Consider the following 17915-nt stretch of genomic DNA (forward strand, 5'->3'; position numbering starts at 1 on the left):
CAAGGATGGCAACTGCTTAGTAACGGGCGCTGCCTAGCAACCATCATTACGAAGCATCAAATCTCATGAACGCGAAATGCTTATGCCGGACTTAGCTACGAGTAGACTTATTTTGTTTGGTGCAACAGGTGTAAATTCTGATCAAAAAGTCGGACGTAACTATGTCTGACCTCGCATTTTAAAACCAACTTTTTTTTGTTGTTGACCAAACTAGACTAACCGGCCCCTGCTCCCTGTAGTTACTTTCTGGATTAATATCAATAATCAAAATATCAAACCACTTTATTCATGAGGAATTTATTGTTTTGGGCAATTAATACCAAGAGCTATATAACAAGAGAACCTTTGTAGAATTGACTTAATCAAAAAAGGTGTAACCGAAATAAAACTAAAATCTGGGAAATGAAACTGAAAACAATACAAAAACAAAAATCCAGCCCTTCACAGTAGGCCACAATAATAATTAAAAAAAATCCATGAGCGTCTCCTTGCTTTGTCGGTGTCCCCAAACAGGAGCATTAATAATATTAATATCAACATTGAAAAAAAAAAAAAAAAACTGGTTAAAAAGAGGCCAGCATCACCTACAGTGGTGCGTGGCAGCCTTGTCTGTGTAAGTGTGTGTGTATGTGTGTGAGGGAGAGAGAAACACCAGAGGTTGTGGTCGTAGTAGTAGAGATCTTTCAGAAAGGTCAGAACGTCTTATGCAGATAAGTCGCTGTTCTCAAAGCGCTCCTGGTCGTACACCTCGGCAATGACCTTGCGACCTCCAAACCAGCGATTATTGAGTGCCTGGATGGCCTTGTTCATCTCTGCCGCCATGGAGAACTCCACAAAGATCTTGACAATTACCTCTGCATCATCCTCCTCGCCCTGCTTTTCCTGGTAGATGATGACACGATTGACCGCGCCAAACTTGCCGCACTCCTCAGTCACCTCACCCTCCAGGTCATCGTCGATGTCCTCTGGTCCTACCATGTTCCGCAGCACCATCACCGTCGACTGGGCACAGTGGAAGAAAAGCATTATTATTGTACAATGCATTATTAAAACACAAATATATGTGTGCTACCAGTTACTTTCTTGATCAGAGAAAACACTGACGGTACAGTTAGTTACCCACACGTTGCGACTATTAATGTTGTGGAAACTTTTCAGAGAATGCAACTGTAGCCCTTGTGGCTGAACTGCGCAATTACAACCCCAACCAGGGCTCCAGACTGTGACCACTTAGTAACATTTTGCGACCCTTTTACTTGGCTGTGCGAGTTCAAGTTTTAAGAAGCATCGGCTGCACATTTTACTTGATCACCTTTGGGAGGCTAAAACCGTGACTTGGTGAAATAGTAAAGTGCATTATCCTCATGTAGGGCTGACCCCATTTAGTAGACTGGTCAAATATTTTGCCGATAGGCTTTTGGTCGACCAAGATTTTTTGGGGTTGAGCAGTTGCAAATATAAACAGTACCAGAAAAAAGTTTGAAAAAAGCCACCCTTTGCCCGGATGACAGCTTTGCACACTCTTGGCAACCAGCTAAGGTAGTCACCTGGAATACAATTCAATGAACAGGTGTGCCTTCTTAAAAGTTAATTTGTCGAATTTCTTTCCTTCACAATGCGTTTGAGCCAATCAGTTGTGTTGTGACAAGGTAAGGGTGGTTTACAGAAGACAGCCCTACTTAGTAAAAGACCAAGTCCAAATTATGGCAAGAACAGCTCAATTCAGCAAAGAGATATGACAGTCCATCATTATTTTAAGACATGAAAGTCAGTCAATGCGGAAAATTTCAAGAACTTTGAAAGTTTCTTCAAGTGCAGTCGCAAAAACCATCAAGCGCTATGATAAAACTGGCTCTCATGAGAACCGCCACCGGAAACGAAGACCCAGAGTTACCTTTGCTGCAGAGGATAAGTACATTACAGTTAACTGCACCTCAGATTGCAGCCCAAATAAATGCTTCAGAGTTAAAGTAACAGACACATCTCAACATCAACAGTTCAGAGGAGACTGAGTGAATCAGGCATTCATGGTTGATTGCTGCAAAGAAACCACTACTAAAGGACACCAATAATAAGAAGAGACGTGCTTGGGCCAAGAAACACAAGCAATGGACATTAGACCGGTGGAAATCTGTCCTTTGGTCTGGAGTCCAAATTTGAGATTTTTGATTCCAACAGCCGTGCCTTTGTGAGACGCAGAGTAGGTGAACGGATGATCTCCGCATGTGTGGTTCCCACTGTGAAGCATGGAGGAGGAGGAGGTGTGATGGTGCTTTGTTGGTGACATTGTCTGTGATTTATTTAGAATTCAAGAACACTTAACCAGCATGGCTACCACAGCATTCTGCAGCGATACGCCATCCCATCTGGTTTTCACTTAGTGGGACTTATTTTTCAACAGGATAATGAACCAACACACCTCCAGGCTGTGTAAGGACTATTTGGCCAAGAAGGGGAGTGATGGAGTGCTGCATCAGATGACCTGGCCTCCACAATCACCCAATTGAGATGGTTTGGGATGAGTTGGACCGCAGAGTGAAGGAAAAGGGAACTTTTTCTTGGGAACTCCAAGACCGTTGGAAAAGCATTCCAGATGAAGCTGGTTGAGAGAATGCCAAGAGTGTGCAAAGCTGTCATCAAGGCAAAGGGTGGCTACTCTGAAGAACCTAAAATATATTTTTATGTTTTACACTTCTTGGGTAACATATGTGTTATTTCATAGTGCTGATGTCTTCACTATTATTCAACAATGTAGAAAATAGTAAAAATAAAGAAAAACCCTTGAATGAGTAAGTGTGTCCAAACTTTTGACTGGTACTGTATATTTTTCATGGCACACAAGACACCTGTCTAAATCATGTCTGTCTCAGTGGACTAATCCATTGTGCAGGCCGCCGGGATGGCACACCAGCATCACCAGTAGTACATTTGCCTTTAATTCCGATAATGTCTAATCTACAATGTTTGTTTGGTTACGGTAATTTCTGTTAATGCATTCAATATATTATTATTAGTCTTTTACCGTTCTCATTGTCGGAGTGGACAAGTTGTTTGCGGACCGCACAACCTAGGCTACACTTGTGAGGAACACGTTTTGTCAATTTATTCATTGTCTTTTGTGTGTAGCTCTCCTGTCAATGTTGAGTTAGGATGCGCATCTGACTATGCATAGAAGTAGGCCTAGGCTACCTGGCCTGCGCGCAAATGTAGGCCTATAAATGTGCCCATTTGGAGATCTGATAATATTTCTGAACTCACCACCACTGTGGAGTATTCAGTCTTAGCTCACCACCACTGTGGAGTATTCAGTCTTAGCTCACCACCACTGTGGAGTATTCAGTCTTAGCTCACCACCACTGTGGAGTATTCAGTCTTAGCTCACCACCACTGTGGAGCTTCTCAAAGTAATTTTTTCTTCACCTCAAACAGCAAGTAAACAGCAAGTAAAATGAGAATGACAATAGTTCCTTAACGTAGCCTATTTCAAAAATATTTCCAGCTCTCTTTCGATAATTACTCGGCGTGAAAGGAGAAAAAATGTAATGCTCTGATCCGGTGGAAACGTCATAAAATAGGACTACTTCTTATCCCTTGTGCAAATAGCCTACAGCTGTGTCTGTCTGTCCGGAGCTCACTGGCGTAGGAAACTGAGGGCCCAGAATATTTTTGAAAATGTTGCAAGTTTGATAGTGCTAGCTTCAGGCCGGACCCAAGTTAACAGTTGATATAATGTTTCATGTTCCTTGCAGACAGGCCATACGTAGCCAATGTAAATTATAGGATATTTATTTTTAACAGGATATTTTCTACCTGCAGGCTGCAATGTTTTTATTTATTGGCTTTATGTAGGTTATGTTTATATTTTACATTCGGAAAGTATTCAGACCTTTACTTTTTCCACATTTTGTTACGTTACAGCCTTATTCTAAAATTTATTAAATATATTTTTTCCCTCATCAATCTACACACAATACCCCATAATGACAGAGATTTTCGATCGGGTTAAAGTGCGGGCTCTGGCTGGGCCACTCAAGGACATTCAGAGACTTGTCCCGAAGCCACTCCTGCTTGGCTGCCATTTTATTTCAATTAACTGATTTCCGCATATGCACTGTAGCTTAGTAAAATCAATGACATTGTTGCATGTTGTGTTTATATTTTTGGTCAGTATAATTAGCCTATGTGATGTTAGCGCACATAAAGATATAAGCAATTCCATCTCTATTGAAAAAAGAAATACCATAACATTCAGGAGCCCTATTTTGACAGTAAAATATAACAATACCCAAAATTCATGACAATCACTGGATTAGGTTGCACATTAAAATATATTGAATCATGCATTCCTGCTTGGACATGTAAGATGAAACAACTTATTTACTGAATACTAGAGGTCGACCGATTAATCGGCATGGCCAAAGATGTGTATGTCGATTAAGGCACCTCTCTGATTCAGGGGGGTTGGGTTAAATGCGGAAGAGACATTTCAGTTGTACAACTGACTAGGTATCCCCCTTTCCCTCTCAATTCAATTCAACTCAAGGGCTTTATTGGGTGTAGACAAAGATTAGCTCTCCAGTTGGTACCAAAACACTCAAGGGCCATTTTCACTAAAGTGAGGTCACAAATGAATCAACTTTCAAAGCAGAATTACTTTCCCATTGTTCCTCAACTACGATGTACCATTTTGTAGCTCTGAGTCTCTACTTTTATCCAAAATAAAACAATTTCAAATTTTGCTACATAAGAGCGAATTGAGCCAGTCGGTCACAAATATGGGCTAGTGCCACAAGGGGAAAAGGTTAGACTGGAGCACTGCTAACTCATCCACTGTGTTCAAGAAGAAGAAAAAAAAAACAGGAACATTTCAACCGACCTCTTGTTTGCGGAGCAACTTCTGCATGACCATGTGTCTGGCGCTGCTCCCGGAGATGCTCATGTGCTCCTGCTCACTCAGCGGCTCCTGGCCCGTCCCATCCTGCAAGGCCTCCTCCTCCACTTCCTTCTTCTTGGCCTCCTGGGCCGCCACCAGAGAGGTGACCAGCACCGGTGGCAAGGCCAGCACTGGGTTGACCAGGCCCACCTGAGGTAGCACAGGCAAAGCGGGCCGCACTGGGGTTACCCCTGTAAAAGAGAACGGAAGGAGGCAGCACAAAAAGGTCAAACCCCCCCAAGGTTGGACAGCCAACAGAGGAGCCTCCCCAAGCCCTAAGCCAGTGGCCCCTCAGGGGCTTCTCCCAAGATAACTGGCTGGGTTGGCTCCTGTCTAGCAATGTTTAATTGTGACACGACAGCTCACTGTCAAGTAAAAGGGTGCTATCGAACTGGAGCTAGCAATCATGGTATTGGAATGTTGTGACCACTAGCAGGCTGTGACTGGACTGACAACGTGTGTTCTGTTGCATAAGGAACATTTCCACGTGATGTTTTGGGGTTGGCAAAAGTTAGATGGCAAAGAATCTCTATAGCAAAGCCTTCCAACCCCCTTCTAAAGCTCTACCATCTATTCCAGGTAAATATGGATTTCCTAGTCCATTAATCTTGGTCAAGTAAGTGTTAAAGCGGCAATCAGCAGTTGAATCAATAAACAAGCGTCCTCCTCTCCCTGATTCGGTAAAATGCTGAGGGAGGGGGCTGGAGAAATATAACCACTCTCAGATGGATAGGCAGAGCTATGGATGCAAAGACTGACCATCCAGGATATCAAATGTATCGTTTTAACCACAGTGTTTGTTTACATTGACTTTGATTACAAACATTGGAGTAAAACAAGCTTGTATATTTTGGGTTCTGATGGAGTACATCAGTTGAACTTGAAGTTACATTGCCCTCAGAAAGTATTCATACCCCTTGACTTATTCCACATTTTGTCGTGTTACAGCATGAATTCAAAATGGATTAAATAGATTTTTGTGTCTCACCCCATCTACAAACAACACCCCATAATGACAAAGTTCAAATGTTTTTAAGAATTTATTGAAAATGAAATACATACATTTCTAATTTCCATAAGTATTCACAGCCCTGATTCAATAGTTTGTAGAAGCACCTTTGGCAGCGATTACAGCTGCGAGTCTTTCTGGGTAAGTTTCTAAGAGCTTTGCACACCTAGATTGTTCTTTTCAAAACCTTCAATCAAATTGGTTGTTGATCATTGCTAGACAACCATTTTCAGGTCTTGCCATAGATTTTTTCATATAGATTGAAGTCAAAACTGTAACTCGGCCAATAAGGAACATTCACTGTCTTCTTGGTTAGGTTATTTTCATGCTGAAAGGTGAATTCATATCTCGGTGTCTGGTGGAAAGCTGACTGAACCAGGTTTTCCTCTAGGATTTTGCCTGTGCTAAGCTCCATTCCATATCTTTTTTATTATGAAAGACTCCCCAGTTCTTAACGATTACACAAGCATATCCATAACATGATGCAGCCACCACTATGCTTGAAAATATGGAGAGTGGTACTCAGCAATGTGTTGTATCGGATTTGCCCCAAACATAACACATTGCACCCAGGAAAAAATTTGAATTGCTTTACCACATTTCGTTGCAGTATTATTTTAGTGCCTTGTTGCAAACAGACTGCATTTAAAAATATATATTTTATATTCTGTAAAGGCTTCTGACCTTTCACTCTGTCATTTAGGTTCGTATTATGGAGTAACTACAATGTTGATCCATCCTCAGTTTTCTCCTATCACAGCCATTAAACTCTGTTTAAAAGTCAACATTGGCCACATGGTGAAATCCCTGAGTGATTTCCTTCCATTCCGGCAACTGAGTTAGAAAGGACACCTGTATTTTTGTAGAGACTGGTTGTATTGATACACTGTGTGTGGGGTACAGACATGTGGTAGTCATTCAAAAATCATGTGAAACATTATTAGTCCATGCAACTTAAGCAAATGTTTACTCCTGAACTTATTTAGGCTTGCCATAACAAAAAGGTTGAATACTTTTTGACTCTTGACATTTAACTTTTCCTTTTTAATCATTTGTAAAAAAATTAATTAAAAATTAAAAAATGTATAACATAATTCCATTTTGACATTATGGGATATTGTGTGTAGGGCAGTGGCAAAAAAAACTATATTTAATCCATTTTAAATTCAGGCTGTAACACAGTAAAATCTGGCAAAAGTCAAGGGGTGTGAATGCTTTCTTGATGCAATGTATATTCTTCAAGAATCAAATGGGTACATCATTAATTCACAATCCAAAAATGGATGTAGCAACTGCAGACTGCCCCTTTAAGGGGAAAGGGAGGAGGGGCACGGGATGCAAACTAAACACTCCTTACAATAGAAAAATGAATGTATTCAAATTAATCCCCCCCACCCTCTAACCACCCTGGTTGTAGCTTCTTAATGGTCATGTTGATGCATACCAAAAGTAAACTCCACAAAACACACAGGATCTGAGACTCACTGGCCAATAGGAATGAGGGGCTATGTTTATGAGGGGAGGGGCTAGAAACAGTCCTCTTCACACTTGGTTGGTCAGTGTGCAGCAAAGGGGAGGGATTAAGTGGCCACTGTCGGTGCGATTGTGGAGTCAAGAGAGGGAGGGGAAGAAAGGAGAGAGAAAAAAGAGAGAGACAAGGAGAGAAGAGACAATAAAAGAGAATCTATTAGTGGAGTGGTCCTCCGACAGGCTATGTACAACTAACACACTGTAGGAGACAACAGCAGCCTGAAAAAAGTACAGAGGCAATTCCACTTCAGACAAAAAAATATCTATATGCACCGGTTTAATTCCTCATCTCGTTTTGGTTCCACCGTATAACATTATAGGGTGTCACTAAGTTATTTTCAGGACTCCCTGTAACGCTACACCAGCGGTGTCAAACTCATTTTGCCCCGGGGGCCGCATTCGTTCTTCAACGAGGTCCGGAGGGCTGCACTGAAAATTGGTTATACTTCCTTGCCAACAAAGTGAACAAAAAATTGTCCTCTATCCATAATTTTTTTAAATTTCTATGCTCCCTGACACTTCTAGCGAGCTGGACAGTCAAGAAACTGTACGAATATGGGTCCATTATTTCTACACAGTTTTGATTTGGTTTTAGTCATTTTAAAGTATATTGAGTTCGTTTCCCCCCGCTTAAAATATATTTTTTCTATACTTTTTAACTCAAACCAACCCGCGGGCTGGATTGGACCCCTCGCTGGCCAGATCTGGCGTGAGGGCCATATGTTTGACACCCCTGCTCTATACAGAACTGTCTCTCTCTTCTTACTGAACTCAAAGTGAAAGGCATTGAGATGCCAATTGATAGTCATTTTGGGAGAATGGTTAAAACCCTAATAAATACAATCTTTAATAGGAGTTTGTCAACAACCTGTAGTTGTTAATATAGGCAAAACACATTACTGCACGTTACTTCTCATTGTAATTTGGTCCCAAATATGTCAACTGAACAGCCCCTCTATTTGACTTAAAAAGACTGCTACAAAATTGCGCGTTTACAGCGTTGTTTTGGGAAATGGCCTCTAAATGACCACATAACAAAGCTAACATAAATCTTATAATATATGTTGCATCAGCTTGTCTGTTGCCAGTACTTGTATTTATCCAATTCATTCCCAATGACCCTACAACTGTCCAATTCTGCACTTACCTGGGCATCTGGCCTCTTTTCATACACACCAACTCACTGTCTCACTCTGGATAGCCCATGCAGTGAAAGGCATGCTAATAAATGCACACAGTTCCCTCGCCAGCCAATGAGAGGCACATTGTTCAATGGTGGTGCAAAGAGGGTGTTTAAAAGTAACTTATTTTCTTTCTGATTCAAGGCCAAACAAAAGGCTGAGTGTGAAAGCTGCCATTACCAGCACCTGCTCCTCAACTCAATTTCTTACAGTCCAATCTTCCATCTTCCCATTTCAACTCAGTCCACACAAGCTAGCCTGGTGGAACAAGCCCGATTGCGGCGTTCATCATTCCATTTCACTTCACATATCAGCCTGGCATTCGTCCTCATTGAAACTGTTTGAGCCTATGTCTGTTATGAGGGAATTATACATAACTAAATTGGCAGTGATTGAATCACCTTTCACCAATCAGAGGGCATACCCGGCATATTCAAAGCACTATATTTGGCCACAGGGTTTTTGACCTAAACCCAGCCACTGTTTCTATTTGGAGCAGCCATTTTCTGGCATATTCCAAACAGACATCCGTTGAAGAAAGGCCAGAGTGATAACAGCAGTAAAACAGAATCAGGCTGTTTACAGCAGCGATCAGATTCCTCTACCACCCCCCCATGATGTCCTTTCAAATCGGCGAGGTTACCAGGAAGTCAGAGTTCCTCTTTCCACATCCCCTTAATCTTTTGCTAAATCCCAAATGAACCCCCACAGAACTTCTTCATGGCCAGTAAAATGATTCTCTACACAATGACTGCTTGTTTTGCCACATAAACTGAAATTAGGAAAACTATTTGAATTTTGCAAACAGGAAAAGGCGGAGCTATTTCTGCATATTGCACCTTTCATTTGGCTCTATACTCCAGCATTTTGGATTTGAGACCAAATGTATCATATGAGACGACAGTACAGACTGTCAACTTTGATTTGAGGGTATTTTCAGACATACATTACCATTTAGAAATTAATGCACTTAATTTATCTGTAATTTCATTTGTGTATTAAAGTATTCAAAAGTTTAAAAGTTGGTCTCATATTCATAGCACGTGACTCCACAAACTTGTTGGATGCATTTGCAGTTAGTTTTGGTTGTGTTTTGGGAAATTCTTTGTCCATTAGGAACTGAATGGTGAATGGAGCAATTTTCTTTCTAAGTGATATGTTTCTGAACACTTCGAAATTAATCCTGATGCCAAGATTAAGAAAAATCATGAATAAATCCTTATTAATCACCAATACCAATAAGAGGGGCGTCAAACTTTCTCACTCATCATTATTAAAATTGTATTTATGGGCCTCCCGGGTGGCGCAGTGGTCTAAGGCACTGCATCGCAGCGCTAGCTGTGCCACCAGAGACTCTGGGTTCGCGCCCAGGCTCTGTCGCAGCCGGCCGCGACTGGGAGGTCTGTGGGGCGACGCACAATTGGCCTAGCGTCGTCCGGGTTAGGGAGGGTTTGGCCGGTAGGGATATCCTTGTCTCATCGCGCACCAGCGACTCCTGTGGCGGGCCGGGCGCAGTGCACGCTAACCAAGGTCGCCAGGTGCAAGGTGTTTCCTCCGACACATTGGTGCGGCTGGCTTCCGGGTTGGATGCGCGCTGTGTTAAGAAGCAGTGGGGCTTGGTTGGGTTGTGTTTCGGAGGACGCATGGCTTTCGACCTTCGTCTCTTCCGAGCCCGAGTTGTAGCGATGAGACAAGTATTCACATTACTTAAATAACATATTTTAGTGTTGTATATTTGTTTTTGGTATGATGATGACTATTATTTAATTAATAAAACCCTTATGATGGTAGAGACTGCCTATTACTGCGTATCACTTATTAATAAACTATCATTTAAATGAGGCATACACTACTGGTCAAAAGTTTTAGAACACCTAATCATTCAAGGGTTTTTCTTTATTTTGACTATTTTCTACATTGTAGAATAATAGTGAAGACATCAAAACTATGAAATAAAACATATGGAATCATGTAGAAACCAAAAAAGTATTAAAAACATCTAAATATTTTTTATATGTGAAATTCTTCAAATAGCCACCCTTTGGCTTGTAGACAGCTTTGCACACTCTTGGCATTCTCTCAACCAGCTTCATGAGGTAGTCACTTGGAACGCATTTCAGTTAACAGGTGTGCCTTCTTAAAAGTTAATTTGTGGAATTTCTTTCCTTCATAATGCATTTGAGACAATCAGTTGTGTTGTGACAAGGTAGGGGGGGTATACAGAAGATAGCCTTATTTGGTAAAAGACCAAGTCCAAATTATGGCAAGAACAGCTCAAATAAGCAAAGAGAAACGACAGACCATCATTACTTACATGAAGGTCAGTCTATATGGAAAATTTCAAGAACTTTGAAAGTTTCTTCAAGTGCAGTCGCAAAAACCGTCAAGCGCTATGATAAAACTGGCTCTCATGAGGACAGCCACAGGAATGGAAGACCCAGAGTTACCTCTGCTGCAGAGGATAAGTTCATTAGAGTCACCAGCCTTAGAAATTGCAGCCCAAATAAATGAGTTCAAGTAACAGACACATCTCAACATCAACTGTTCAGAGGAGACTGTGTGAATCAGGCCTTCATTGTTGAATTGCTGCAAAGAAAGCACTACTAAAGGACACCAATAAGAAGAAGAGACTTTCTTGGGCCAAGAAACACGAGCAATGGACATTAGACCGGTGGAAATCTGTCCTTTGGTCTGATGAGTCCAAATTTTAGATTTTTGGTTCCAACCGCCGTGGCATTGTGAGACGTGGTGTGTGTGACTGGATGATCTCCGCATGTGTGTTTCCCACCATAAAGCATGGAGGAGGAGGTGTGATGTTGTGGGGGTGCTTTGCTGGTGACACTGTAGGTGATTTATTTAGAATTCAAGGCACACTTAACCAGCATGGATACCACAGCATTCTGCAGCGACACGCCATCCCATCTGGTTTGTGCTTAGTGGGACTATCATTTGTTTTTCAACAGGCCAATGACCCAACACACCTCCAGACTGTGTAAGGGCTATTTGACCAAGAAGGAGAGTGAAGGAGTGCTGCATCAGATGACCTGGCCTCCACAATCCCCCGACCTCAACCAAATTGAGATGGTTTGGGATGAGTCGGACCGCAGAGTGAAGGAAAAGCAGCCAACAAGTGTTCAGCATATGTGGGAACTCCTTCAAGACTGTTGGAAAAGCGTTCCAGGTGAAGCTGGTTGAGAGAATACCAAGAGTGTGCAAAGCTGTCATCAAGCCAAAGGGTGGCTATTTGAAGACTATAAAATATATTTTGATTTGTTTAACACTACATGATTCAATATGTGCTATTTCTTAGTTTTGATGTCTTCACTATTGTTCTACAATGTAGAAAATGGTTAAAAATAAAGAAAAACCCTTGAATGAGTAGGATGTTCTAAAACCTTTGACCGGTAGTGTATATCAAAATAAAATAAAAAATGTGAGCAAACATTGAATTTGGCCTTTACCACTGTAGCCCATAGAAACACATTGAATAACACATTTGTACATGGCAAAACAGACAACTATCAATCAATTAGATGTATTTCGGTTAGAGATACCTAAGCAACTGCTCTCTGTCGCTCTTCCTTTCCATGTCTGTCTGCTGGCCCCCCAAGCAAGCCTGGGCAAAAACCAATGAGAACAGGCAGCTGTAGGTGCAATGGATTCTGGTCATTGTAGTCAATTACCCCGTTTTCCACACTTAACTATGATGAATATTGATTAGCCTGTTGAAAACCACATCTTTCTACAACCTACCACAGTTCACGCTTGATTAAATCGAAGATGCCTAGAAACTGCTTCTCCAATAGAAATCCCCGATCACGCTTGTAGGGGATGTCATTGCAGCGTCGGCTAGCTAAGCTCATGCGCAGAAACACAAGCTCATGTGCAGTCATCGGGTTTAATGGTCATCTCCCGCCGAACTGCGCATGTGCAGGCCGTCAAATCAAAGGCACTCCTTCGATATAAACTTGTTCTTGACGAAAACTAAAACGTGTCAGTGTGTCACTTTCACGAGGTTGGCGTAATAACATGCTCAGTTACTTAAGACATTGGCTCAAATCAAGGTTGTGCGTTAAAATTTCGCGAAAATTAACAACAAAGAGTTTTTCTTTTGTCCCATTGAATTCCCAAACCCCAAACCCCTGTCTGGTCTGTCGAGTCTGCTTCGCGAAGCATTCCCAGAAGTATCGTGATGTTGGGTCTCTGGGTTTAGAAACTCTGTGATTAGATTTCTCTCTGGAGAAACGGTGTGTTGAGCTCACAGAAGAAAAAAAACGAATTAAATGGAATTCAAATAAGTTAAGTTAAAAAAATCGTAACTAACCGAAATTTCGGGCTAATCATTCAGCACGAGTAGATACATAAAGTGCTTTCATTTCTAAATGGTTAAACAGATACAGTATGGAAATACCCTCAAATAAATAATACATTCTGTACTGTTGCCTCAAACATTTGATCTCAAATCCAAAATGCTGGAGTATAGAGACAAATATTTTTTTTCCCGCTTTACTGTCCAAATACATGGCGTTGACTGTATATACTTTACTAACGACTCTACTCCAAACCCCTCCCAACTGCGCAGGCATGGCCGAGGTCCTTAGTAGTAGAAACATTGCCATTAAACTTTTAGGAGCTTTTAAACAGTATACTTTTTCCCCAATTGGAATTGTTGGTAGCCTGCAACCATGGAGACTTGTTGGATGTGCATACACTTTTCTTTAAACAAACGTGTGTGTGTGTGTGTGTGTGTGCGTGTGGGGCGGGGGGGTTGAGGTGCTTGGCTTACCTGTGATGATCCCCGGGGCCTGGGCTGCCATGACGGCTTGGGGCAGGCCACCCAACTGTTGCGAGAGGAGGGCGGGCCCAGCCAGCGCTCCCAGCACCGATGACCCAACCGTCTCCTGGAAGAACAAAGCCAGACATGAGGGTACACCACCTGGACTGTGCCAGTGACTACAAGGACAGAAAATGAGAAAGGCAACAAACAAAAAAAGTCGGGATAGTCTGTCCTGGAAGACCGAGGTGTGCATTGTGTTTTGTTTTCTCCTCCAGCATATTAGTGCATTTTATATGGATCACGTCAGTCATGCGCACATTCACGTGCATACTTGCATTTGAAATATAATGTATTGAAGTGGATGAGAGTGACACACGTAAAAAAGTGAGGTGTCGGGATCTGGGGCTCCCAAAGGAAGGGGGAAATGCAGCGCCCTTAAAGTATCTGTCCAGTGTTCCAGATTTCAAAGAAATATGACCTAAAATGTATTACAATATATAATAAATAGATGTCCTTCCCAATTTTTTTTAAAATAAGGATGTTAAAAAGCTGTTTTTCTCTGTGCCCTGGTTTGGGTGCATAACAGGAAAAAAATGGGGGGGAAAAAACTGCTGATTTGCCTGCTCAGCCAATAAGATGAACATACACTTGGATATTCAAATGAGCTACGTGGGGTCAGAGTCACTGCCGAACTACCCCGGCAGGCATGCCATTTGCTCATGCTGCTGCAAACCAAGTGAAATATTGTGGATCGATTCAGTATTTGGAAAATTTTGATGGAATTACTAGGGCACTTTACTACAACAGCAATAAATACAGACTGTCATTTCTGTCCATTGCTTTGTCACTATTCCGTTAGAGATGATCAGCTTGAGCTAATTGAGGTGCAGTCACTGATCTACGAACAGTATTCCCTGCCAAATAATAGGTTTTGTGCAATTCATAGAGCTACGCCTCCCCTGATTTAGGCAAATCCCCCACTGAACACACACATGCACAACCAGACATTGATTGATTGGAGACTGCTTGTGTCAATTAAAGACAATTTCCTCAGATTTTCTACCTGCAGCAACACAAGTTGATAATGCTGGATATACCAGTAAAACCAAAGTGCCTCAAAAAGTACCTAAAATGCATGGCCCTAGTTATGTTTTGCCTGTGTTTGTTTCCAAAAAGGTAAAACTGTCACCCTGTCAGTTTAATATTTCATATACACAAATGACATAGCTAATATTAATTGGGACTTACTGAGTCTGGCTTTATGAAACAATACATCATTCAAAGAATATATCACAGAGCTTGAATTGAAATTGAATCTCTTGCGCCAACGTAAATTCAATTTGCAACTGACCCCAACAGTGGAAAATAGTGTCTTCTAAAATGAGGGCGCAGACAGTACTAACCTGGGCAGTGATTTTGGCTGTGGCAGCTGCAGCCGCCACAGCTGCTGCAGCGGGGAGTCCGCCAGGTGTGGTCGGAGTGAGCAGGGGCATGGGGGGGGTGACCGCTTTGCCCACACGCAGGTATTGACCCCCTAGGTCAAAGAGATTCATGGAGGAAACTGCATCCTGGGAGGACTGAGCCTTGTCGTATTCTAACGGGTGGCAGATGGGAAACAAAATAGATTAAATTAGGGCTGGCACAATTACCGTATAACTGTGTAACCGACAGTTATGGATGAATACCGTCATGAAAATAAAATAACCATCATAACTGTAAAAAAAAATATTAAAAAAAATGGCTGACGGGACGGTTGGGAATTTGTGCGTTTGAGTCCGTTTCTGCTGTAACGTGGACTCTACACGGTGATGAAACTTTGTTGCTCCTTGCTAAAACAAGGAAGGTGTTGTAGCAAACAAGTCTTTGGTTGCCTAGGCAACGCCCCTTACTGCAGCAGCGGCACATGCAGTCAGGAGTGGAAAAGAGGAGGAAAATGTGTGGCGAATTCCATGACTATCACAGCCCTAGATTCAATACCTGATTGTCTTATTTGGGAAGCGGGTTTAACAGATGCATAACATAGTACTGGCATGAACGTTATTGTAACATAATTGCTATTACCTGATTATCACCCACAGTCATGATACCTGCACAATTAAGGGGTTCGTTAAAGAACAAACCCCAATGTGGTAATGCATACGAGTGCCGTAGCCTACTCTGCAAAATGCACAACACATTGTATTACTGTCGGTCACACCATAGCCATCCCAACCCGGACAGAACATTAACTAAACTCAGCAAAAAAAGACACGTCCTCTTACTGTCAACTGCGTTTATTTTCAGGAAACTTAACACGTGTAAATATTTGTATGAACATAAGATTCAACAACTGACATAAGCTGAACAAGTTCCACCAACATGTGACTAACAGAAATGGAATAATGTGTCCCTGAACAAAGGGGGGATCAAAATCAAAAGTAACAGTCAGTATCTGGTGTGGCCACCAGCTGCATTAAGGACTGCAGTGCATCTCCTCCTCATGGACTGCACCAGATTTGCAAGTTCCTGCTGTGAGATGTTACCCAACTCTTCCACTAAGGCACCTGCAAGTTCCCAGACAATTTCTGGGGGGCCCTAGCCCTCACCCTCCGATCCAACAGGTCCCAGGCGTGCTCAATGGCCATGGTAGAACACTGACATTCCTGTCTTGCAGGAAATCATGCACAGAACGAGCATTGAGGCTGGTGGCATTGTCATGCTTGGAGGGTCATGTCAGGATGAGCCTGCAGGAAGGGTACCACATGAGGGAGAGTACAGGCCTCGGTGTAACGCTCATTCCTTTGACGATAAACGCGAATCCGACCATCACCCCTGGTGAGACAAAACCCTGACTCGTCAGTGAAGAGCACTTTTTGCCAGTCCTGTCTGGTCCAGCGAAGGCGGGTTTGTGCCCATAGGCGACTTTGTTGCCGGTGATGTCTGGTGAGGACCTGCCTTACAACAGGCCTACAAGCCCTCAGTCCAGCCTCTCCCAGCCTATTGCGGACAGTCTGAGCACCGACGGAGGGATTGTGCGTTCCTGGTGTAACTCGGGCAGTTGTTGTTGCCATCCTGTACCTGTCCCGCAGGTGTGATGTTCGGATGTACCGATCCTGTGCAGGTGATGTTACACGTGGTCTGTCACTGCAAGGACATTGCAACTTATTGCCCTGGCCACATCTGCAGTCTTCATGCCTCCTTGCAGCATGCCTAAGGCACATTCACACAGATGAGCAGGGACCCTGGGCATCTTTCTTTTGGTGTTTTTCAGTCAGTAGAAAGGCCTCTTTTGTGTCCTAAGTTTTCATAACTGTGACCTTAATTGCCTACCGTTTGTAAGCTGTTTTACGTCTTAACGACCGTTCCACAGGTGCATGTTCATTAATTGTTTATGGTTCATTGAACAAGCATGGGAAACAGTGTTTAAACCCTTTACAATGAAGATCTGTGAAGTTATTTGGATTTTTATCTTTGAAAAACAGGGTCTTGAAAAAGGGACATTTATTTTTTTGCTGAGTATGTCAATTAATCCACTATTGTAAGTCTTGCACCTGTTAAAAGTTAAAATACTTCCAAACCCCACATTTTACCATTTCACACTACCACATCTATTAATATTGCGCTAATGCTAACTGTTGGCACTTGGTTAAGCTTAGCTAGCTAGCTGAATGAAACTGTTTTGATTTGAATGCCACAACATCGGAGAAGCCTGAAGTGAGAGGACTGCCCAAATGGAAATGACTTGAAATAGTGAAGATTTTCTACTCTGGGCCTATGCGCCATTGGTGGCATCAACCAAGTGGGTGCTACACAAATATTACTGGAAGAGTAGCTAGCTATCTACAAAGCCCAATGCACGGAGAAGCTGAGAATATTGGTGACAGCTATGTGTACTGCTGACCTACCCGTCTCTGACCAGCTATTCCCCTTGGCTGTGATCGAGATGCTCCCTCCTCCAGACCATCGATACATCCTCCACTAAAACCATCCAAAATACTTCAACAACTGCCTGATGACTTAAAATGTCTTAATAAACCTGTATCACATTTATTGATTTATATTGGTTTTCTAGAATTTTCTGTTGTATACACAACTCAACTTTTAGCTGCCATGTACAGATGCAGCACTCTATCACTCTCCTTCTTGGTCAAATAGCCCTTACACAGTCTGAAGGTGTGTTGGGTCATTTTCTTGTTGAAAAATAAATGATAGGCCCACTAAACCCAAACCAGATGGGATGGCGTATCGCTGCAGAATGTTGTGGTAGCCATGCTGGTTAAGTGTTCTTGAATTCTAAATAAATCACAGACAATGTCACCAGCAAAGCACCCCCATACCGTCACACCTCCTCCATGCTTCACGGTGGGAACCACACATGCGGGGATCATCCATTCACCTACTCCGCATCTCACAAAGACACGGAGGTTGGAACCAAAAATCTCAAATTTGGACTCATCAGACCACAGGACAGATTTCCACCGGTCTAATGTCCATTGATCATGTTTC

The 17915-nt window shown here is 42.3% G+C and overlaps 1 protein-coding gene across 1 annotated transcript in view; it reads right to left on the reverse strand.

The window, feature by feature from the left end:
- Positions 1–281: 281 nt before the first annotated feature.
- The window catches only part of puf60a (poly-U binding splicing factor a), a 66205-nt gene continuing 48571 nt past the window's right edge, over positions 282–17915 (reverse strand). The window contains exons 8-11 of the mRNA XM_071362567.1: positions 14834–15024; positions 13440–13554; positions 4877–5124; positions 282–1002 (exon numbers count right to left, since the gene is read on the reverse strand). Of these exons, the coding sequence (XP_071218668.1) occupies positions 703–1002; positions 4877–5124; positions 13440–13554; positions 14834–15024 (854 nt within the window). The 3' untranslated portion in view covers positions 282–702. The remainder of the gene's footprint in view (positions 1003–4876; positions 5125–13439; positions 13555–14833; positions 15025–17915) is intronic.

Source organism: Salvelinus alpinus, chromosome 23, assembly GCF_045679555.1.
Source record: "Salvelinus alpinus chromosome 23, SLU_Salpinus.1, whole genome shotgun sequence".
NCBI lineage: Eukaryota > Metazoa > Chordata > Actinopteri > Salmoniformes > Salmonidae > Salvelinus > Salvelinus alpinus.